General features: G+C 40.4%; 3 protein-coding genes and 1 long non-coding RNA gene across 7 annotated transcripts; 1 reads left to right on the top strand and 3 right to left on the bottom strand.

Moving 5' to 3' along the window:
- Nucleotides 1-1,629: 1,629 nt before the first annotated feature.
- LOC111249436 (uncharacterized) lies at nucleotides 1,630-4,197 on the bottom strand. Of its 3 annotated transcripts, none has more exons than XR_015326484.1 (2): nucleotides 2,967-4,185; nucleotides 1,630-1,839 (listed from the first exon to the last, which is right to left on the bottom strand). XR_015326484.1 is itself a non-coding variant. In XM_086987217.1 (2 exons), exons 1-2 carry the CDS (start codon nucleotides 3,983-3,985, stop codon nucleotides 1,778-1,780), a joined length of 501 nt encoding a protein of 166 aa, XP_086843343.1. In that variant the 5' UTR covers nucleotides 3,986-4,197; the 3' UTR covers nucleotides 1,630-1,777. The 3 variants fall into 3 exon arrangements, 2 of the variants coding, with proteins under 2 accessions (XP_086843343.1, XP_022659039.1); XM_086987217.1 differs by having other exon boundaries at nucleotides 3,547-4,197; XM_022803304.2 differs by having other exon boundaries at nucleotides 1,630-3,381; nucleotides 3,547-4,184.
- Nucleotides 4,198-5,202: 1,005 nt separating this feature from the next.
- Nucleotides 5,203-7,971, bottom strand: LOC111249377 (uncharacterized). The gene is made up of 2 exons (XM_022803176.2): nucleotides 7,147-7,971; nucleotides 5,203-6,755 (listed from the first exon to the last, which is right to left on the bottom strand). The coding sequence occupies exons 1-2, from the start codon at nucleotides 7,704-7,706 to the stop codon at nucleotides 5,414-5,416; spliced, it is 1,902 nt and encodes a 633-aa protein (XP_022658911.1). The 5' UTR covers nucleotides 7,707-7,971; the 3' UTR covers nucleotides 5,203-5,413.
- A 1,603-nt stretch (nucleotides 7,972-9,574) lies between these two features.
- LOC111249704 (uncharacterized) lies at nucleotides 9,575-12,945 on the bottom strand. Of its 2 annotated transcripts, XM_086987207.1 has the most exons (3): nucleotides 12,558-12,945; nucleotides 12,224-12,339; nucleotides 9,575-12,042 (listed from the first exon to the last, which is right to left on the bottom strand). In XM_086987207.1, exon 3 carries the CDS (start codon nucleotides 12,005-12,007, stop codon nucleotides 10,499-10,501), a length of 1,509 nt encoding a protein of 502 aa, XP_086843333.1. In that variant the 5' UTR covers nucleotides 12,008-12,042; nucleotides 12,224-12,339; nucleotides 12,558-12,945; the 3' UTR covers nucleotides 9,575-10,498. The 2 variants fall into 2 exon arrangements, with proteins under 2 accessions (XP_086843333.1, XP_022659665.1); XM_022803930.2 differs by having other exon boundaries at nucleotides 9,575-12,339.
- A 167-nt stretch (nucleotides 12,946-13,112) lies between these two features.
- LOC147755815 (uncharacterized) lies at nucleotides 13,113-24,226 on the top strand. Its single transcript, XR_015326488.1, has 2 exons — nucleotides 13,113-13,372; nucleotides 23,351-24,226. It is a non-coding gene; the product is annotated as an uncharacterized LOC147755815 (long non-coding RNA).
- Nucleotides 24,227-24,439: the final 213 nt, after the last annotated feature.

The raw sequence follows: 24,439 nt of genomic DNA on the forward strand, positions 1-24,439 counted from the left end.
GTCTTTGACACATTTTTAAAAGAACCCCTTCAAAGTTCATTAGAAATTTACCGCACGCACGACACGGCCCAGCTGTCTTGCAAGGCCAAAGATCTTGCCACAAGAGCTTTTTGTAGCGCAAATACGGTATCGTATCGTCGAAAGTGGATTTGTCAGTATCCAACAATTCTATTTCTCGATAGCTAATCGTGGCTTTGCATCCCTCGACGGGACATTTGGCGCAACTGAACTGCCTGTGTGCAGTCGATACCTGCACGCATTTCAAACAGATCTTATGGAAGCATGATCTTATGAATACGCCGTAATATGGCCTAATCGATTGGTAACATTGGTCACAATGCGACTCCTCTTTGACAAGTTGAAGAGAATCTTTATAAGTGTCAATGTCAGGACTGTGGCGAAAATTTTGCATCATCTGTATTTCCTCTTCCGAGACCAATTTTTCGCAGCCTTCAACCGGGCATTTATGATGGATAACTACACCGAAACGACGCATTTCCCGGCATCGCTGGACGCAGTCCGAACAGAGATTGTGGCGGCAGGCTTGCATTTGAAATCGCATATTCTTCTCGATTAAGGAGGTACACGAATCGCATGGGATTAAACGCTCGAGGAACATTTTGCCGGGTAAAACGCGAAACAAATCTGTATGCGGTTATTTTTAGTGGACCCGGGGTAGAGGTCGGTATGGGATAGTTACAAATAACTAATTCTGAATGGTATGATTATCAGGCTGTTCCGATAAACACCGATAAAACGTGCAGAGCCGAATTTAGAGCAATTCGTTCTGTACATCGGTGTGTAAATTTGCTTCATTATCTATTTGTGTTCATTCTATGTACGGGATACTAATTTCTTTTTTGTGTTACGAGTAGACACAGCTGTAGCATCGAGAAAGTTTTGGTGTTTCTTAGTGTTACTACAGTTTACTTCTAATCAGTTTCGGAAGTTATGCTCGTTGCCAATGAATTAGTATGGAATTTGGACAAATGAGATAGCCAGACCCTCCTGAACTGGTGGATGGTTTTCATCGATTTGCCACCACTCGTCTGTTGTTAGACGCCTGATTAATTCAGGGGTCTATGCTTCAACATATTCCATGGTGGATGTGTGATAAGAAAAATATCGCATTGGGCTTGTGTTTGGTATACATGCTTGAGGTTTACCGAAAAAAAGCTTTCCTGATAGCTGTAAAACAGAGCAGATATCTGATTATCTGAATAGATAAAATAACCACTGAGCACTTTTTTACTTAATGGTGTTTCTTTTTCTTTCTTGCAACGATAATTAATACAGTATTACTATATTTTGTCTACGGTAATATAATAATAGTTGGCTATGGAAACGAAAATTATGATGCCGAAAGTAAGTCAATAAATTATTCATCGTAGATTAATCACTATTAAATTTGACGTTTGTACTATTATCCCTATTCGTCACAAGTGACACAATTCGTGTGATATAAACAACTATTAAAGTCATTTATTACTTCGCATATAACCATTACCTGCCATAAAACTGCCGTATCAGGTTGAAACAGCTCTTTACAGCAAGTTTACATAAATGCTATGCTTATTTAGAATAAACATAACAGTATTGTATAAGGCAGATAATTTTAGTAACTAGTACTTTCGTAAATGTGCATAGAGATTGCACTGTATTTGAGGTACATTTATTAGCGTTTTTTTGTTTTGAACACGATATATCGATATCAATTTCCTGATACGAACTTGTACGACTAATACGAAATACGAGCGAACGAAACAAATTGTTCTGTTTATAGTACCAGCCATGCGTAGCGCTTCCGTCGCACTGGTATTAACCACCGTAGTTTTTCGCCTTCAACCACCGAACAAAGGAAAGCGAAGTACATTTTTTAGTGCTCATCAAAACGAGGAAAGCTCTGACAGGTCAGACACCGGCTATATATGCTGTATTTTTATTTCATATATTTTTTCAAACACTGTCAATATTTACCTGTTTTACATCATACCTACGTATCTAGTTAATGTCCTTCGTATTCTTTGATTTGCCTGTTAATTCCCTAATAGCCTATAGCGCGTGCATTGACTTAGTAACAATAGTAAACATCTAATATCAAGCCAAAGCAATAAATACGATAATTGTTATATCATATTATGGTAAAAGGTGTTAACGTAAAAAAAAACGTTGATAAAGAAGCCTTACTGGATAAATGCTTTTGAGAGTTGAATTTAATATCATGTGCGTACATTCAGAGATGTACATTAAACCCAGAAACCTTTTTGGCCCGACGTATGGGGAATTTATTTACAGTTCTATTAGCTTGTTCGTATAGAAATGCTTCTTATCCTTCCCGTTCGTCTTCTTCGTTTATGTCCAGAAGTATAATCTGACAGCTACTGTCAGCGCAGAGTACCGTTCCCGTTTTACTATTCTTGGCATGTGTTTGGTTTTAAGGTGCTTTTTATCATAGTTGCTCCGATTTCCGGAAGTCAAGTCACGATCCCTTATGCATGTAGACCCTTTAACCCCCACAGAGTCAGTTTAAAGGCGCACTAGCGAAAAAGAGAATACTGACATTGGCTGCAGTGTGCACTAAAATAAGTAGTCACCACATAAACGGTCAAAAGCATTCGCACAATCAACTCGAGTCACGCTGTTAACCTTCGTTGTATTGACTGACGAAATTTTCGACAGGAAAAATAGCGTATATTTTGGCCAATATATGGTTAATGAGGCGGCCTAAAACAGGCTAAATATAATCGTATCCATTGTATGTTCAATGCTAAAATGCGGGCGCTTGTTGTAGAGTGGATACCTAATACAAATCATGGAATTCTTCATATCTTCGCAGTAGTCCGGTATAGTTTTACCGCAAGCATCAGTACTGCATATCCTAAGCCCAAATGGCAGGGGCAACTTAATCTATTGTACTATATCCGTGGGAAATTTTAGAAACAGCGGTCGATCAAGACATAACTTACAACTAGCTTTGGTGCACGGTCGTAGCCAAAATACGCTATCTTTAGGCACCAAGTTTAGCCTATCCGTCCCTACCAGCTTGAATAAAAGATTCCCCGACCAGTTTTTGCTGTGGTATCGAGAAGTTAGCTTGGTTGTTCACTGGTGAGCGGCCTTTTGCTACGTTATTACTGTCGATGTGATGGCGATATTGCTGGTCAAAATTATGATTAACGTCAACAACAGACGAAGTCACAGTTGTGCAGTTGGCGACGGGGCACCTTGCTATGGGCTGGTGAGGCATATAAACGTTATAAAAGCAGTAGACGCAGATTTTATGAATACATATTTCCAGAATGCAAATCTTCGTCCAGGGCGGGCATATCTGGCACACGTCGCACGTCGTAGGGACAACGCAGTCGTTTAGGTGAACCTCATCTGAAAAACCGTGAGGGATACGAATATTTTTGGACTGGAAAAAGGCTTTCAGAGACGCCGATTTAATAGAAATATTAGTTTCATTGCCCCCAGTAGTCACCTCTTCGTTTATAGTTATATTTAAGTCGTTAGATGCGAACCTTGAGGCAGTCCTATCTCGCGTACCTTTTTCAAGTTCAGTAACAGGCTCGTCTGCGGTGGTCAAGCCACTACAGGCTGCATCACACCGCCTGTCGATGGCAGGATCCCAATGTACCCTGTTAGGCTGGGGAATTGTCCTGTAATTCAATTCAGTGCCATTCTGTACACGAGGTATCGATCCCAGAACGTCGACCTGATCGATAAGCGGCGGCTCAGAAGCTTTTTTGATCCTTCTCGTGTTTGCTGGTTGGGCTATACTTTCTAGCTGTCTTGAATAGCTACTCTGGACGTCGATAAATAAAGGATGATTCATTTTTGATGGTTTATTGTGAGTGGGCACAGCTTCAGACACGAATCTATTACGCGCACTACGGCTGCTCGTGGCAATAACTTGCGAAACTGCCGGCTTACGGCGCTGTCTTGCCAGAAATGGTATAGGTTGTTTGTTCTTCCAGCTATCCATTTGTGTAATTAGAAACCAACTGTATTCAGTCTTAGGATAACCTATAGATCATAGCGTACTGATCCTGAAAGCTTTGTGGTATGTAGGTACCCTAAGACACCATAAACAAACGTGAACGTTTGTTGGTTCGCACATCGAACGTACGCTCTGTTTCGCGTTTGTCTGCGGAAAAAAGGTAGGTCCATTCAAAGAGGGAGAGAGGAAAAGGACAACAAAGAAGGCGTACCTTTGGTTGGCTGTCGCGCCAGAAGTATCAGCGGCCAATTTTGTTGACTCAGTGTCTACATCAAATTTGTGCCTTTTAAGCAGGTGCAACGTGCTACAAACGCATACATGTATAGTACATTGCATCAGTGTCGAAGAGGGGCGATCGATGATAGTCAAAACATACTTTAATCATCACTTTCGTAGACCGATATTTTATATAGCTCGATCCCAGTGGCATACGGTGGTCATCTAAACTTATTTTTTGTTAATTCGATAGACATTGAATACAAATGCTGTCAATCTGGTTTAATAATATTAAAATACATTCGGGCGCAAATATAAATCGATGACTTTGCCAGGCAGAAACTTACTTTACAATTTACACAAAAACAGGGTTGTCTTCATAGCTGCCACTGCTGGAGAACTTTTGATAAGAACATGTGGTGCATACGTTTGGACAGCACCTCTTTACAATTATAATTAATTTGTGATAAATATCGATTTAGAAGAAAGGAAAAAACCAAATCACAAGACTTACATAATAGCTGCATTATCCTATAAGCGAAACAACTTTGAGCTCGGTCTGATTATTTACGCTGTACATATAGCGAATATATATCTTGGTCGACACTGAAGCTGCCTCAAGTTTTTCCGTATTTGTCCCATTTTTTCGCCTTTTTCTAGAGTATCGCTTTTGATCGCGAAGGACAACCTGCTGAGCAACTAGGAATCTCAAGGAGGACCCCGCTCATCCTGCACAAACGAAGTTCACTCAAAAGGTCTTTGCACTGAAGACTGTTAATTCGTTTAGTCTTTTTAATTACGGCTGCATACAATATGCACACAATTACTGTCACACTAAGACTTGAACCTCTGACTGTTAGCTCACTGCGTGTGACTCGAACGGGTGAATAGAATCATAGATTTATTTGCTAATTTGATAGCAGGCGTTATCCGAAACGACTACTCTTATGAGCACGTTACAAAAACAGCAAGGAAGACACTGCTAGAACGATTCTACAGAATAAAGGAGATCATGTTATTTTATTCACTTAATGTACAAATCATTAAACAATAAAAATTAAAACATTTAAGCAGGCCTAAGGCTAAAAGGGCCATCTTGCGGTTTACGTCTATACATAATAAAATCCCATTTCGGGTCGAGAATACTATTATGTTATCTACATTTTTATATATGATAATTTTAAGTACTTTTTAACATCACCTTTCTACTCCCTTTGTTCTTCGAGCAAACTCAAAATGTATTCTTTCAATAAATGTACAAAAACGACCAAAATCGTCATACGACAGCTTCGTTCTACAGGCAGGAAACGGGCACACATTTGAATTTAGTCGGTAGATCTTGTATGAAGCGCAGTAGTCACAAAAACCGTGGTAGCATCGTGATACAACGAAAGCTTCAGACAGGGTTGATGCAAATAATCTCTTGCATAAATCGCAACTTTTTGGGGGTAGATCGGAATCAGCGGTACGGTACGTTTTAGTACGAGTTGAAAACCCGGCAGTGAGAGCACTTCCGTTAGGGTACGTTTGGGACCCGTTTACGAAAGCGCTGTGGTACGAATTAGTTTTGTTCGAATCTTCAATTCCATCCTGAGACAGTACAGCCATTGTACAGTAGGTAGCTGGACACCTAGCTAGAGGTTGCCGACGAGTGTATCTGTTATAGTAGCAAATCGAACAGATCACATGGACGCAGTTCTCTAATATGCAAATCTCCACCCAAATTGAGTCTCTTTGGCACATATCACATGTTCTATAGATCATACGACTCCATAGGCGTTTATTATTTGGATAGCGGCGAACGCGACGAAGATCCTGTAACCGTTTTTCAGCGAGAGTAGCAGCTGACAATGCTGAGTCAGTCCTTACTGGATTGATTTTCGAATTAAGATTTCGTTGCAAAGGTCTGCGCGATCTACGAACAAGTGACAGCAAATCGGGCCTGGTAGCTACTGTGTGCTCGGTGACAATAACCTCGCAACCCATAATGGCACAGGAAATTTTCCCATACAATCTCAGGTAGTCGATGGTTAAATCTAAACACTCGTTACATAGTGCATGCTTATAGCAAATTACGTTGGTAAAAGGCCCTGGTCCTAACAAAGCTGCTTTGCAAAATGGTATACTGCAGCGCGGATAGCTCGACGTACTAGCAACTTTTGCCTCGAGCTCTTGTAAACCAGTCAGGTTTTGGCCTTCGATGAAAGTTCTGTCCAGTTCTCTTCTATTAATAGTTGTAGTTACTCGTGCTTTCTCAATGTCTCTCAGATCTTCGGAAGTGTGCGTCAAAGAAATGCTGTGCTTCGTTGGGGCGCACATTTTGAATTCACTGCTATGAGCGGTTGCTGGACCCGCCGCATGTTTGATCTGTCGAACGGGTCGAAATTCATCTATAACCTCCTGGACCTGACCGTGGGACGTCGTTGACATGAGCTCATACGTCTGGTTATGAGGAGCTCCGGCTTTGAATGCAGTAGCGGCCTCCTCATCAGCGGTGGTATTTTTAAACGACGTAGTCGACACAAGATCTTCGGTCAATCTGAATGTAAACATGAGCAGCATAAACAAATGAAAGAAAATGCCACAGTTTTTAGCCAAATGCCGCGTATTTACATTAGACGTATGCATTTGTCTTGCGAACGTGTGTGGAGCAGTTACAGGACCTGAAGACCTGTCTTAATGGCAATAACGGAAGCGAACGCCTTTTGCAAACGAGAAAAGCTTTTTATAAACATAGGCCAAAGTCCTGTATATATTATTGTACCACTTTCCTAAAAAGATTCGCTTACGGACGAAGGTATAGCAAGACAATCAGAGCATTTACTACGATATTAACAGTGCCCTTGAAAAAAAACTGGAGCACGCTTTTTTTTTAAAAAATCTACATACTACGTACATTAAAATGACCCGTTATAGAGAGATAAAATTACCTTCTCATCTGCTCAGGCCTACTAGACACTTGCTTAAAAAGCGAGCAGGACGAAATTGTAGGGCGCTTATTGTCGTTTTCCGTTTTGGAACCCTGGACAGGGTCTGCAAAAAGGTTAATCCCTTTTCCAACATAGTTAGTCCACACGTGGGACGCGATGTCACAAACAGCATTTAAGCCAGTATAAACTGCACCCAATAAAGTTTTTGTAGCCGACACGTGACTTTTGTTATTAAACTGTAGAATTTCTTGCAGGTTCGATGAAGTACTCGGTAGATTGAGCTGATTCGCGAGTAACATTTCCGCGAACTTTTGAGTGAACTCGCTACTACCTGATGAAATCGCATTATCCGGTTGTTCTACACGAGTAGCTTGTGGGCTGTTGGATAGATTAGAACTACTTAGAGGTGGCTCTTGGCAGGCACAAACGATTTGGGAAGATGTCCATGCTAGTTTACGTCCACTGCACCTGTGGGTGGCGCCGGCAATGGTTCGCGGAGTTGGGCGGCGTCGTAAAGGAACTGCCGCGGATCTTTTGCTACTTCCTCTATGGTCATTCATTTCGTCGTTTCATCAAAGCTGCATCTGATCCGAAGTCGCACTCAAAACACTGAACCGGGACATACAGCTCAATACCGAACAGTTCACGAACAAATGTTAAGATGCATGACGAATAGAAGGGCTAAGTAAGTGAGAGGGATGCATATCCGATAAATATGAACGCAATGTGACAGCCAGGACACGAGTGGTTAAGACTTAGGCTGTTTGGAGCTAACAGGTATAACTTGTTATTAATCGATGGTAAGGGAAAGATGGGACTGTCGATTAATGAACGAACGTGGTACGCACATAATCGTCTGCAAGTGAATCCGACGCTGTTTAGATTTCCGCTACTGAGTAGGAAGGAACTGGCTATGCTAGGAAGTTTTACAGAGAATATATTATTGTCAGCAACTATGTATGTCACAATTGTTCTATTCATATATCAGCTTTGCGATTGACGTCTCGTTGGCACAATACGTGACGTATTTTAGCAAGCTAAATTCAGTTTAACTAGTGTTGTAGATATTAGATAAATATAGCGTTTTATAGATTGAGTATCACTAAGCCGTATCGCATTCTGTACTTCTAAAAATCGCTCGGACTATAGCTGAACTCACAAGAATTTCGTAACTCTGTGTACTGCTATTAGTTCCTGCGGTTCTCAGTAGTCGTAAAATCCTATTGTTGATCGTTTTTGGCTAAACATAATACCTATAGGACTATGCTTATTTAAAACAAAGAGATATTCTTTAGTTCAGTAAAATAGTGGTAGCTCAATTACTTCAGTCAACTTCATGAGCGACTTATATTGATAGACTAATTAATCTTATCACAATTGATTCCATGAGAGTTCGGAATGAAATTTCACTCATATTGTTTTATTCTGTCGATCATAGTAATGATTTAGGTTATTCTAAAACAATCAGCCGCGGAACAGCCACTTATGCCCATAAACCCAAACATTGATTGACCCCATTAAAGTAGCCAATGGCGGCTTTGCCATATTTAACTGTCTACGTACAGAATATGAAACCCTTTAAACCGTCTATACAGAAAATGTAGCCCTAATTTTTTATTTATTAATTCAGATTGTACTAACGACTTTCCATCATCGAGCCACCGAAACATTGGAGTACCTTTGGGTGTTTAATACTTTTTGGCTGTAGCGAAATCACTCCGAATCGTTTCTGCACGTAACTATATTGCGCAACAGAAAAACTCCTGTTTATTGAACTCTGCGTTTGTTTTCATCAACATAGACCCTGTATATAGTATATATATTACAGATATTGTACACTTACCATAAACGGCCAGTTTAACAGTCCACGCTGAAGCCCCTTTATGAGTAAAAGTTCATCACTATTTAGCTCAATATAAGTTGCGGCAAAGCACTTATATATATATATATCTAATCTTACTTATATATACACTAATCTCTGAACAGCATAAATTGTATTACGAGGATGTTACGAGACATATAAGGATGGTGACTCCGCAGGATTCGTACAGCGCCAGTCAAATTAACGAATGTATTTGTGTCCTTTTAGCAAAATCTAAATGTATTTTGTCTATAAGGCGACTCTAGGGTGGCCTAACTATTGTCGGCAGAAACAAGCAGAACACTCTTTTTGTTACTGTGTGCCCCAGCACTGTTTAACAATTTATTTATTTGTTTATTGACAACTTGTAGAAGTGACTATACTATTTTTATACGTCTTGTATTTTTTAGTTAAATTTCTTATCATATTTTTACTCCCATCGTGCGATACATGTGTCCGAAGGCTGAACTTTATTTTTACTACTAGATCAAGCCTTCCCGCTACATGCTTAAAACGTCTTACAACAGCCCTTTCTAGCGAACGCTACGGGAATTAAAACACGTGAAGTAGCTTTAATAGAAAAAAAAAAAAGCCAACTTTATTAATAGACCTGAGTCAACGCATGTTTAATTCTATATGTTACGGTCCCAGCTTTTCAGTGTTACTGTAAAAAGTATATATGGGTTATGGGGCACGCCGTTGTGACAAAAGCACCCCCATTTAGATAGATCCTACTTGCGCTAGAGGTGACCGGATCTTAATACGATATTACGTACATTGCATTGTAATATGTTTTTAAACGATAACCTTAGCTCTGGTAGCTCTTCTGCGATAGTATTTTTAAGTCTATTAACTTTTGTGTTTATCTATTAATATCTATTATCCGATCGACATAAATGTTGTCGCTAAAATACTCTCAAGTTATCTTTCCTTTCATTTTCTTCTTTACATTAACTATTCTCTGGGACGTATTCGCTCCTATGTATGCGGGTACGAAATAAATAACAACAAACTTTAGACGAGTTTTAATAACGTCGTCTTTTTTTGCTTTTTGGTTGAGGCTTTTGAAATCGACGCACGAGATTTACAAAAAAAACAAACATATGATCAAAAAAATGGCGTATGTACCTTATAACGTCCAAATTTCATCATTATTTGTTTAGGGGAAAAAGGCTACACTGATGCGGATAGGTGCACATATTTCAACGCTGTAAGGCTGCATGACCTGTATAGCTGCACTACATCATTGAAAGTAGGCCGAAGTTCTAAAGAACCTAATCATGCTCCTCTAAGACAGTTCTTCGGTATATTTTTTCCCTTTTCCGGGATATTTTTTTCTTCATTCGCTCACATAGCCCGCTTGGCTATCAGTGATGCTTACGTAGGCGTGATACGCTGTATCTGATCAAACTCAGATGGAATGACGCACATAGTAGTTGTAGCATGCACAGCTTAAGCAATATCCTTAGTTTTGTTGTTGCAAGTCGTCTGTCATTTATTGCCACACTTTTTGTTATTTTTATTTCTTCTAGGTTCAACGGTTTTAAACTCTCTTGCCATCTTGTCCTGGTCCTTACGCTTTCGATATGGAATTTTAGTGTACTTAAGAAAGCCTTGAGCTTCATCCTCGCTGATTAGACCATTGCAGCTACCTACTGCGCACCGTTTGGCTTTAAGACTTAGATTTATAAAACAGTCTTTGCATTGGGTGTGTCGACATCCTTTGAAGACAATACCCTTCATCGATTCTATTTGAGCAGTGCAACAGTTGCAGGCCGTGTTACCGATGGTCAACAATACAGGCTCGTCATCCACAAGCGCTTGAATTAGTAGAGGGTCCTCATAATTATAAACAGCGCAGGGCTGTCGCGCGGTATGAGACATTGACAGTAACGGCGCTGGTGTAATTTGAAGGCGGTGAATAGACGTTGCAGTCTCAGGGGAATTTTTCGCAGGTTGGCACGTTTCATCCGGTAGTAATGCATGCATTTCGACTTCCCGAAGGCGAGCCTCACAGTCTTTCTCACAGTACATGATAGAAATACTTCCTGCGTTTTCAGCAGCTGTATGCAGACAGGACTTACAAAATCGATGCTTGCAACAATTTTTCACCATAACTTCCTGCATAGAATTGCTATCACAAGCAGGGCATTTGGCGAATCCATGGTGAGGATTGATATCTTTATGCTCGATGTTAACATTTTTCAAATATCTAAAGCCTAGCATATTTGTTTCTTTCGTTGAACCATTAGTTGAATCTGCCACCTCACCGTTCGCGTAACCGCTAATTAATGCTTGTTTGTCCGGCCCCCACAAATCGCTATTTGATAATGATTTGTCCGCTGGACTAGCGACGATATCTTGTGGGATTCTCGTAGTAACCTTAGTTGTTATCGAACGACAACTTTCATAACAGTGCCCTGTGGTTAATTCACCAGGGTAGACAAGGTCAGTCTCATGTCGACAGAGGGTTTGGTCTTCTTCCTCTGCCTTGTTTACGAAGGAACAGTTTCGAAAATCCGAACTGGGACGCGCAGCTGCAACGTAATCCATGACGGCGCTCGCACCATCGACTAAATACTGCGTCAAACCTGGAGAATTCTTCTGTCTCGGCTCGAGCAAAGGCCGTCCCCTTGCTCGCTCCTGCTGCAGTAATGCGCGGTTGCGTTGCATGATATCTTCCATGTTTATTTTTACACTAAACGGGTTCTTTTCAGAACTGTAAACTATTGGTCGAACGGCGACTAGTCCACGCTGCTTTTCCCCGAGAAAATTCAAACGCAAATCGTTTAACTCCGTTCTTGTCTTATCGCAGTCCATCATAGCTACAGGTGGTGAGGATGGTAAAGGCAATCTGGAGAAGTTGATCTGAGTCCCGCTAGACGAACTGTTTAAACCACTTATATGCGAGCGGGATTCGTGGGAGATACCTCTATCGGAACGTCGAGAAATGCCGTCAATTGCTACAAGATAAGCTTGAGCCCCACTCGTACCAGCCATATTTTGTGCGTTTCTTTGGGTTACGGGAAGGGTTGCTGTAATACCACGCATATCGTAAGAACAAGCAGGGGACTGCTCTTTTGCGGATTTACTCATTTGATAGGATTACTTATTGCTTTCTGTCGAGTTCCTGCAGAACCATGATATCGTACGTACACTACCGGGTTGTAGTGACTTTAGCTTCATAAAACAAAGAGTGAGTTCTGTTATAGTTACCATTTGAAAGAGCGTTTTTTCGTCGTGGTCATTAACGTGATCTCATATATGGCCGTCGTTTATTGCTAATCAATGGCTAGCCGGAACGCATTACCACTAGCACCGTATTGAGGACACTGAAAGTTATTTGCAGAAAGGATCAAACGAATCTTAAACTCAGTCGAATAACAAGCTACACGAGTGATCCCGAATGATAGAGAATTAAAAAACTTTTTAGTTTATACACGTATAAGCATTTACTGTTTTCCTGTTAATTCGAAAACTACTATCCATTACTTGCCATAACGAACGTCTGTGAACATTGAAAACTTGTAACGTAATTTCGTTAGGTTACCTGCATATTAATAACAAGACGTTTGTATACAAACACGGTCAGCAAGGCACATCACAGCATCGGCGCTTATCCTAAATCTCTATCTTGTTGGGCGACTCGGGGTCGCCATTTTGTCAATGACGAAATAACTGTATTTGCGGAATTTTCGCTTGCTTCCTTGTTGATTTGCCTTTTTTAAAAGCTTGGTAATTCGTGCTTACTTCCCTAGCGACATGGCAGCTGGATGATGGTAGATGCAGCGGCCAGAATGATATAAACCGACTGACACAAAACATCAAGAGAGGAGACTTCATAACGACACAGCATGGGGAAAGGGCTTAAACGACGAGTCCATATCAGCTCGGCACTCTCTATAGCACTATTGATATGAGCTGTGGTGCTGAGGCAGCTAAAACAGCGAAGTAGCAAAGGTCGATTGAAAGCCGCGCGTCAAATAGGATCATATTAAAGAAAACTGTCACATCATTTTTGTTTGTTGTCAATCGATAGTTCGACGACTTGACTAATTTAGAGAGCTTTCGCAGCTGCCGGCATGCGGTTGTTAGGAGAGAGGGTTGCCTGACGAAATCCAATGGCTGACTATGGCGATTTTTGGGACAGAAGCGTTTGTCACCATCGGTAACATGGCTGCACTGTATGTTTTATTGATGCGAAGTAGTAGCTATACAAGATATAATATGTTCATATAAGGAAGAGTGGACTTAGATGAAGCAGGTTTTGAGTTGAACGGCCATCGAGGTGCAACGTGGTTGCCAGAAGCTATAAGGCGATAGAGTAACACCGAGTCAAGATCACCGATTGATCTTCAAGGACATGTAAATGTGTTGTCTTCTATTCGCCATGAATTATTATCTAATTGTTATTTACCTGTTACCTGAGAATATAGCGTGACTTAAGTGTATGGATAATAACTATCGAACAACGTGTTGTTCTATTATAATCTGCGATGGTATGCACATGTTGATTTGTCTAATTCGTAGGCTCTTTTTTTAAATGTAAAATCTGTCAAGAAATTGGCGTGGCAGCAAGTCGAAACATTTGTAGTTAAAGATTTGGACCAGTCATTCCTACAGCCGCTAGTCATGTTGTTCTGTGTAACAGTCAACATTATAAACGAAGCGAACATTTCTAGATACACGACATAACGTTTGTTTTCTTAGCGACTGGGTTCAATTCCAGCGACTGGGTTCAATTCCAGCGACTGGGTTCAATTCCAGCGACTGGGTTCAATTCCAGCGACTGGGTTCAATTCCATACTCTCACTGTTACGGTCAGCTTATCTCAAACGGTGTCTTAACTCACACGAACGCTGAGCTGGGTGAAGACGCTTTATCATTTTTTCAAAATTTAACTTAGGAATAATTTATGTCTATGTATTTTAATACGGTGATAGTCACATTATGGCCAAACGATACTACTCTGAGTTTTGATCAGTATATTTTCGCTGTTTTATGGGTCCTTCTTTAAGAAAGTGTACAATCTCAGCCCATTTTCCCCTATATATATATATGTATAGTGGTCGAAATATATATATAGTGAGGAGTGATCGATAGTTTTTCTAGCTAGGTGGTTTGGAACTCACATATTTTAGCCAACGTTAAGTTACATTGACGTCGGTGGCATTCGAGTGGAAATTTGAGAGTAGTAGATGTGCACAATTGCTCAGATATATACACCGTAATAAACACCCAACATACATGTTGGAGACGAACGGAACTATGTGATGATTTGGTGTGTTAAACCAATGTAGGCTTAAGTTCATTAAAAAATTGTACGGTTCACCTTATCTGAAACGCAAAAAGGCCTATACATTTTTTTTCTATACGAATTCCCTTAACTAACTGTGTATGTTTTCGAGTAACAAACGTGTGTGCGTTGAGTTAAAATGAAGTCATAATAGATTGCATAGCATAAAGTTGCTCACAAGCTACGAAACCTGTGTTCGCCTAGAAGGGTTAACTCAGTTCTTTAAAGAGGTCTTTTTGGGACTCATGGTTCGCTTTTTGGGCGGATTTGTAAATTCAAACGGATTTGTCTTCTCTGTAGCAGTTTAGAAGACTTTGTAGAAGTAATATTATTGCTCATTGCTATGTTCCATTTCTAACACTAATGAACACTGGAGTTCTGAGCGGCTATATATTTAGATTTTTAAAAATTCTGTCCTTTTCATGCCAGTCGCCCATGCATATATCACAGGAGTCAACTGAATATTGTTTTTTTACGACATGTTTTAACGACATCGGAACGATGTGTGCACTAAATTATTGGGCACAATACGATCACCCATCGACACAATCGAGTACCACATTAATCTCGTTGATTTAAACGTCTCGTGGATGATCGTAAGATTTTAAAATCGGTCACCAGGTGCACACAAGAGATATAGAACAAAGCTATAATAGATACGGGCTATGTAAATTACAAAACCTATACTCGATAGTTTGAATCATTGTTATTTTATTTACTTATTTTATTTAGTTTATTTATTTACTTATTATTTTGACAATTTGAAATTATTATTTTGACGAAATAGGGGGGGGGGGGGGGGGGGGGGGGGGGGCGAGGGCGTCAGCGATCGGTCACTAGTTAAACCATAATCTAATTAACTAAAATTTTTATGATATGTAGTGGAGACTTATTTTTCAAATAGATAATGAGAAAATTCTACTCGAAATTGGTTGCTTCTACGATAAACTAATTTTCTTCATTTTTGTCTATAAAGATCCAAAGGAAACCTCAACTGTCGAACTACTTCTGGGAAATGCAGGGAGTCGTTTGAAGTACCTAGTGAAGACCATTTTTCACAAGAATGTCTAATTAGCTAAATTTTGATACAAGGCTGACTATTTTATGAGTAAAATGTTTCTCGACTAGGCCTCGAGAACAGCTTCTCTACAAAAATAAATAACGTATGCAGAATCATTCATCAGAACGACCGTCATTGCTTTTACTTATATGTGTAACATATATTACAAACTCCCTGATTAACAGTTAATAATACCTACATGCGTGCCTGTACGTCCATCCCTGGCTTCGTATATCTCATATATGTAAATATAGGTGATCTACTTAGTTATGTCGTCGACGTTCTTAGCAATAGATTAAGAGTTAATGAGCGATTATCCACAAGAAATGTTCCCGCTGAACGGAATTTATTTTTAGTAATAAATCTAGATTGATCGAAAATTTTGATCTATCCAGCTGTATTACAGGACAAAGGTACATAGTTGCCTTAAATGCTTACTATCACTGTAAGTAAATATAAAAACAAATTGAAGTGTACGATTTGAGGCGCATGTAGATAGATGGGCAAGACCTGTAGGCGTGTATTGCGTATCTAACGAAGGAATCTTAATAATCCCAGCTTATTTACCATGGCGTTTCATGTTTGCAAGAGGGTAAACATACATTTCTCGTTTTTTTTTTTCTTCTATGAATTTTTACTGAAAGCAGGAAGAATCATGACAATGTTTTTACTGTTTCAATTAAATGATATTATGTATATGATACGAATTCAAGTTCAATTATTTTCCCTATAAAAACGTTTCTGCCGGCTATTCTTTGACACCAACAATATTAACTACTACACAATCGTCCTGTTTATCCGGTTGAGTTGTGTAGTTATTTGTATTAGAAGAAACACTACTATAGAAGAACTTTTCCGTTCGAAACAATCATATTCCCATCAGAACCTAAGCTAAACTTCTAGCTCAAAGGTCCAAAGCATATCGCTTACATACGGGGAGTATTTAAACAACTCAATCTAGCTTTATATATATATATGAATACGAATATAATAAAAGGTTTCTCTAGATAAAATGCGATTAATGGCGGTATAAGACAAATCTAATTATTTATGCTAGTTTAACGGATTCCGTAGGTAACATAAACCTTCGTTGAACCGCAACGAGGGTATTATTATATTATATTATAACGTAGTCGTTTCAATATGCTGATTATTACAAGATGGTACCTCGCTAATCTTTATCCTAAAACGAAGCATTCGCTCAATAACGTTATTATCATCATCAATGAAACAGAGCAATCTGTACGAGATTTCCTTCAGAATTCTAATGGAATCAGTCGTGTTATTTTATCAGAATTAGTCGCTCGAGAAAGCGTCGTGATTATGACTTACTTACTTGTTATTAAAAAACACTATATTTTTATTTCTCCATCCTGAATTGTATATCGAATATGTGTTGGAAAATTGTGAAAATCAAATATACGATTTGACGATTACTGGACCTACGGCACACCTACGAGATGCTGATTATTTTTTTATTGCTCGTTATCTTTTCGTTCAGGTATTCTCCGATAGCAATTTAGATCTAGAAAGGCTTAGCGATACCCAATCTATAAAATATAGCATTTCTATCAGGCCTAAAACAGGCCACGCAAATACCTGCTAAATGATTAAAGATTCAGCTCGTATTACAAGTGCACGTTGAGCAGACTTTTAAATGCCTATTCGACACGTAGAGTTTTTCTGAACAAGTTTTACTCAGTTATTTTCATTCTATCGTAGACCGACGACAATAATACAGAGGACGATATTTCTACAGAGCGGCTAGCAGCATTAGATCAAGCATCAAGCCTGCTCTAACTGTTCGATGCATTTCTTCAATAATGTACTAGGCTGTAATTCTGTGTATAAAGCTTACATGTGTGAAAACATGACATGTAAGTTATATAATCGTAGACACACAGATAAAAAGTGACTATATAGATATGAACTATGTAGTAGTGATTGGTTTACAAGTGAAGACTCGCGTGCTATGTCTTGAAATGATCGACATTCGCACAAAATAATCCTACGGAGGTCCTTCTCATAAGCAAATGCTTTCACAGTAATGAGACAATGATATATAAAACTGGAGGCAAGCATTTGGAAATTTTGTCACTCTGCGCGCACCTCATCACTTCCGTACTATCAGATTCCAAGCAATTCAAAAACTGAAGGTTAGCTAGGAAAACACAAACATGACACATATAATACCCTGTATTTAGGCATCCTTGTTCATTGTCCTTCCGTTGCTGTGGCTTCTCCAACCGCCAGCAGTTGTTACCGTGTACGATAGCAATCACGAATACCTTCACATGCCCTAATAGCTAACCACATCAGAAATATGCGTCATATAGATATACACTAGTTGCAATTCTGCTTGTTTTTTGCGAGTTTTGCTCTTTGTTCCCATGTTCCGTTTTCCTCTTTCCATTTCCTTCTTGATCTGCCTTTGCCGCACCATTTCTACTTCTGTAGTCGATTGACATAGGTTTTTGACAAACAGGAACAGAATACGACACTGACCCCAGCCAGCTAATCTGGTTGCTTCCATTATCGTCGTCACCATGATTGTTGTTGTTGTTATTATTATCGTTTCGTCCCGAAACGACGTCATTATTTGTGTTTTGCTTAGCCTGTCTGTTAGACGCCCTTTTTCCCCCATCGTCTCTCTAGGCTTTTTCGTCTAACAGAGCAGAGGAAAAAGAAGCTAATAGTCTGAGTCAAATTTCGTGTGTTCCGTCGCTATAAAGATCTCTATTTCGAAGGCCATATTTAACGCCATTATAGGTTTAGTTTGACTGGTGTTTCGTCGTTGGTCCTCTAGGCATATGGAGCCGTAATGACCGAGGTTATATAAAACTATAGACGGCATGTAGATTAGACTATAAACTATGACGTGTCACAGCGGCGCTAACAACAGCAACGTCAGTAGGATCCACCTTCTGGTGCTTGGTGACATACCTTTATAATGTAATCCTAGTTATCCGCTGCAACGTTCAAGGAGCACGTATGCGTACGTTTCAGAGCTCCGATATGAGCTGTAGGTGGACGCTTCCTGGAAGCACCCGTAATGCTTCTCTCTAAATGAAGTAACTCAAGACCCTAAAACGACCCGGCGTCTGAGCAACGCAGTCGTTGTCCAACGGTGGGGGAAAGTGAGACTTAGTGTTCTTTCCGTCCGCAGAAGAGCTATTGTTCAGTGCTGCTACTATTTATAGTGTTCAACCGTTCTACTCTCCTGTGCCCTACTTCAGCGCTTCCCGTTTGAATATTACTTGATCTGTCTCGTCGTCGTGCGTCGCACTTTCATCGGCATTAAATTTCCAAGCCATGCTCTCACTTCCGCAGCGCTCACGACATTCACCGGATCCACTTGATTCGTGCATTCCTGCAACTCCGGAATCTATCTGTCTTGATTTCTTTTTTTGATCAAATGCTCTGTTTGTTTGCTACTCCGTACGATCACCCAGCAACATTGTCTGCGTACGTTGACCGCGCCGACTCGACATTTTCCTGAACCTGCGTAAAAGCATTCGACCTTAATCAATACATCCATACATAGGCGTCTTCCTCATCAGAAGCATTAATAACAACAGCATTATCTAGCGACAGTAAACTGAACCAAGCGTCGGCCGTCTGCCTTTCTAAAATTCTGTTAGCCAACGTTGAGTAGACGTTAAGGAAAAAACCACAGCGGCCGACAAGACAGCGAGGATCAGAATAACAGCAGCGGCAGCAACTAATATAGACAACGATTACGACAAAGCTGAACTGGGTCGCTACGTCCGTTGATTCTTCCTTCTCTGGGCTTTTACATATACCATTGGTGCTTTGTCAGGGTCCTGCCTACTAACGACTGTCCCCTTGACTGCGATCATGAAAGCGCTGGTAGGGCATCTATCTACATAGCCTCATTCTACATGTGATGACGTACCGACTGGTTAGCGAGAGTGAATCTCTGGGTTGGATCAGTTTTCGCTGTAGTCAAGTCCTCTGCGTTTCGCAGCTCTATGGGTCTTCTTTCGTCTTTGTTTTCTGCCTCCCCTGACCCTATCGCCCTATTTCAGTCTCTCTTTGGCGTTTCTTGGCCGTGTCTTTCGCGCGATTTGCCCGACATCGCATGTACGACGGAGGGCGCAAGAAAGGTAGAATGATCTACGCCGTTTCTTGGCCAGGGTCGATCGGATGAGCCTAAGTGGGGCTAACGCTTTTAACGGCGGGTAATACCATATATACAGCTGACTTGCCCATTGGTGTTCTTTGCGTGCTGAAAGCTGTTTGTAGCCGTTTACCCGTTGCGGATAATGCATTTCCAGTTATAGCAGCCTTATATACTACTCGTCACGGCGTTTCTGTATGGTTTTGTCCTCCCGAAGGAGCCTGGACGATTTGTGTGGGCAACGAAGCTACCCTTATTAAAGGAACTGTTTAGGCGGCTGGTTGTCAGTGAGCCAGCATGGTAATAACCGCAGGAACGATCTTTCGGCTATTGTTGTTGATAATCATAGTGCTGTGTACTACTTCGGCTGTACAGCAGCCTCTTCGCATGACGAGTTCTCCACTGATTTGACATGAACTTCTAGGCCATCAACCCTTCGAGACGAAAACTGCACTGAACTAATTAAGGTAAAGGCACAGATGTAGGTACGTAGTATATGTCCACATACGTACGCCGTGATTATGCTCAAGATTGGCTGGACACATGGACCTAGATATAACAACATTCGATTTTGCGAGCGAACGCGCGATTAATGAAAGGCAGCTTTTGAGTTCCATCGGTTCTTGTCTATCTTTCTACAGGCGTTTGTCTTATTGTAATTGGCGCATTTATCAGTACGACTAACTGCAATGCCTGACTAGACTTGCCGCTGGACTGGATACTCAAACGAACATCATGACAAACAACTCAATATAGGAAACAGAGTTGACATGTCGACCTCTGTCGAGGGAAAAGTCGCTGGAATACTATTCTTAGCCTTGTTTCCAAACGCCTATAGACCAGATCAGCCTTCAGCTTATTACCTTCAATTGAAGTTCCCAGATGTTTACGATTACAAGACAACCGATCACCTTTATCCTAATCTGACCAAAACCCAAAGTTCATGTGTACTTCCTCCGGAGACGCAGTCGATATGTGTTTCTATCTTGTTCTTTCCACTGTTTAAATTCGACTGCTGATAAACGTATCAGACTTCGCTGTGTGTATCCATATTCGTCACTTCGGATAGATGGTATATAAGCCGGGCAGACGTACATTGATCTGTCTGGTTAAACGATGACGATGCTGTGCTTAGCGCTGATGGCAGAGACTCTAGTCTGCGAAAGGGCATCCTAAGACATATTAAATAAACGTCCGCCCTAGCTGTGCGCACTAAATACGCCTAGTCAAATATTGACAAGCACGAATTGTTCATTTGCCTTGCCCCTATGAAAGTATGAATGTAACGTAATTAGGCAATTAAGTAACTAACGTAACGAAGTATAAAACAAACGAAGAATCTCGAACGTCCTGAAAATCAAATGTCGAAGTACGCATGGCACTTGCTGTTAGGCTGACGCCAGACTGCCAAATGGTAGAAAATCAAAGAACTAACATTAATGCGGCACCGACAAAGAAAAATATATGTTTAGACGTGCTTACCTTCATAACTCAATTTTTTTCCGTTGGCCTGTCACTCCCTGTTATACAAGATCTGGTGCTACGACTGGCGTCGTTACCGGCATTAGATGCTGAACGTCACGAAGACGCTAACCAAATAAGAATCCCGATCCGGAGATAGATTACTTGAGAGTATCGATTAGACACAACCATAGCGAACTGATAAACAATTCTAGCTAGGCAAGATCTACGTACGTAAAATTTTTACGGATTAAATTTTAAGCCGAGACGATGCGTCGTTGTCGCTAATGGACAATTCTGACGCCCTTAGAGAGAAATAACAGGTTTAAACGCCTTGAAACCCATCTCGTTATCATTTGGCGCGATAGATGTATGGTTCTTAATCTTCGCTGATGCAGTTCCCGTCATGTATACAGGCGCCATTTATAAAAAAAAATTTTTAAAAAAAAAGATTAATTTTCAATATGAAATGTATGTTGTAAATACATATCTGGTAACTTGTATTGATAAGGTGCCACCTTTCGGCGTGCCTCTTTGTAGTCAAGCAAGCTAGATAAAGCGAGGCGGCTGCGGCAAAATCGACATTAGTGTTCTAACCAGAGTTTTGCCTAGCCTCCTTCAAGCTACGCTCGTATGAATTCAACTGATACGTCAAGCATGCGAATAGTTTCACTCGACAATTACCACAGGAACACTAACGAATGTACAAAGGTATTGGCGTGAAACGCTCAAGTTTTTGGAAACTTTAAATGGTAAACCGCGTGCTCGTGGGCCTTTCACAAACGCCGACCACTGCCTAAGACCCTAACCAGGCCAACGATGACAGAAAGCACGTGAAGGCATGGAAAAATGTTTGCTAATTGCTTTAGAGAAGCATCAAAATCCTTCGGTGACCTGTCATACCTGGTTATTTTTGCCAAAACCAGCGCCGGGGCTAATATATGCTTCACGCTGCGAACTGGTTCATCATGGGGCATTCTGTGCTCGAGTAATTGGTCGTAACTGCGAAATAGTAGGCTGTTCGGACCTATTCTCATTGAATCGGGATAGCACATAATTCCGTAGACTGCAAAAACCAACCGATTAGTAGAGTTTTGTATGATTTGCTTATCGAGGTGCATAATTATCATCATTATTGCTATTATGTGCAGAGTAAAGCAACAGTTTACTCGTAACTAGGTTATTATATTACAATCTAAGTCCTCGCTTGCTTGGCGAATTAGCTTTAATACTTGACCTTGCAGCTGTCCTTCTCGACATATTGCAATCAGATGAACAATATTGAGAGGTCGGTCTGAAGGGCATATTAGTTTCGTTGGCAGCAGCGCTACTTTTCTTCGCAAACAAATCAACCCCACGTAGAAATTCGAATTCTGGTCAACACCAGCTTATGTACCAAGCAGGAGTTCTTCAAAGGTCCTTGAAAATGTTGTCTGGCGCAAGCGATCTCGTTTGCGACGATGCTGCTTCCAAAAAACTACCGCTATCGGTTTTTTGTGGTAAAAGAGGCGAAACAAGCTGGGCATGTTCATATCCGTTTGACGATTCATCGCGGTCTATCGCAGGGAGACAACACCATACTATGGCCCCATTTTTGATAAGTTGTCAATCAAATTGGTCTGGGTTTCTAGTACGTTTGACGCGTGCGTATCTGTCACACCTAGCCTTCACATTGACGAACGTGTGCTACACAATACAACGAGTCACGAAAATAACATTCGTTAAAATAGTAGTTTAATAAAGGTACATGCTCATATATTTGTGAGCTGACTGTTGCATTTTATTGCTACGTGATGTCTTTGCTGAGGATAGACACCGGCCTTACTCGATATAAGCGTATATGAGTATGAGCAGAAAAATTCGTATTCTAAGAAAAAAACTCACTGAATTTAAGGTGTTCGACGTGTAAAAATTATACAGTTAAAAAGCAATATCTATACACTATAGAACAATATTAAATATATACTTTATATAGTCGCTTAGGATCGCTATCTGCCGAGTCTGCCGGGCTCTTGAAGGGTTCAATGTAAATGTGTAGTTGAAGGCGTAATACCTTACTGTGCACTATTCAATTATATGAGGTTTAGAAAATTCAGTGTAAAGTGGAAAACAAAACGTCAGAGCTTCTTCATAAATATTGCTCCGTCCTACTTGAAACGTTTCTGTGTTCTGTACTGTTTTAATATATGTGTATACCTCAGTTATCGGATGGGTACACAACTCACCTCGGTCCACCAGGGCCGAAAAGCGCACTAAAAATTTATTTAAAAAAACAGAATTTTGTTGCGTTCGTCTAACTCTTAAAAAAGTTGCAGACCTCCGAGTCTCTCCCGAGGCTGGCTGATGTTAACGACAAACAGTATTGTGACTGCTTTTTGTTTTCAGGCAAATCTGCTGCTGTCGCCGCGACGATCGCTATTATACACTCATATTTATTACTTCACACATCAATTCAGAATACGTTATGCCAAAGGCCTCGCGTTTGGTTCGGCCGGATGCTGCTCTTTGCTAGTCCTTAGCTCGATACCCGGCATAGAAGATGATCGAGACAAGTCGAGTGCACCGTGCGCGACACCCGCGGCGGCACTACCCGGTACCCCACGGAGCTGCCGATTCAAGTAGAAGAATCAGGTCATCATACGAAAATAGGCTGCACTTGAGAAGACAACAACTCTACTGGATACTATTAGGTTATAAGTTGGAAGCGAGAAGAATAGAAAACGTCGAGTTTACGTTCGGTCTGATGCCGGACACTGAGAAAAGGTTTAAGTTGCAGCGTAATAGGGGGCTTGCCAATTACATTCTCCGTAATCGAAACCCTGGTTATCTTCAGCGCTCTTTGGATGGGTCGCGCGTTGGTGAACTGAGGTATACAAGCAACTGTTTTGCTTAAAAACCTGAACCTACTTTGAAATGTACCGACGGAAAATGGTCTTAGAAACCGGAGCTTCTCGTTTTATTATAACCTTGAGGTTAACAATTTGATTTAAATTGAGAGATACTGAAAAAACATATCATCTGATACGTGCCGATCCAAGGTAGACATTTTGATGCTACATGACTAACTGGAATTGTACTTCTTCTGTGTTACTTGAATTTTAACGATTTACGAAAACCAGACTATTGTCTACTTAAACGTTAAAACGAATTTACGAATTAGGACAGTCATATTTTTTACATCTACGAAGAAAGTTATCTTTGACGCACAAAACCATAAAACTTTAAATAAAATTGTTCTATTAAAAAACTTGCATTATATTATCACAGGGTGCTTTCTATTAATATGAGGTTCATTACTTCCATCTGCTACTAACTGTAGATACCAAACAAATTAAAGGACCTCTAACATAACATAAGGTTTTAGCATACCTTTCTAAGTAAGTCATAATTTTAATTGGACCACATTTATTTCTTGTGATAATTGGGATAATTGTAGTGCACAGATTCTGCTATGAGACAACTGACAAGACACGT

Source organism: Varroa destructor, unplaced genomic scaffold (assembly GCF_002443255.2).
Source record: "Varroa destructor unplaced genomic scaffold, Vdes_3.0 BEIS01000004.1, whole genome shotgun sequence".
Lineage (NCBI taxonomy): Eukaryota > Metazoa > Arthropoda > Arachnida > Mesostigmata > Varroidae > Varroa > Varroa destructor.

Excerpts from the sequence above, each read along its gene's own strand:
- LOC111249436 (XM_022803304.2), bottom strand. The coding sequence starts at position 3,985 with ATGGATAGCTGGAAGAACAAACAACCTATACCATTTCTGGCAAGACAG. Across the intron at positions 3,382-3,546 it reads TGTTACTGAACTTGAAAAAG|ATGAGGTTCACCTAAACGAC; the intron begins GTACGCGAGATA and ends ACGGTTTTTCAG.
- LOC111249377 (XM_022803176.2), bottom strand. The coding sequence starts at position 7,706 with ATGAATGACCATAGAGGAAGTAGCAAAAGATCCGCGGCAGTTCCTTTA. Across the intron at positions 6,756-7,146 it reads AGGCCTGAGCAGATGAGAAG|ATTGACCGAAGATCTTGTGT; the intron begins GTAATTTTATCT and ends GTTTACATTCAG.
- LOC111249704 (XM_022803930.2), bottom strand. The coding sequence starts at position 12,103 with ATGAGTAAATCCGCAAAAGAGCAGTCCCCTGCTTGTTCTTACGATATG.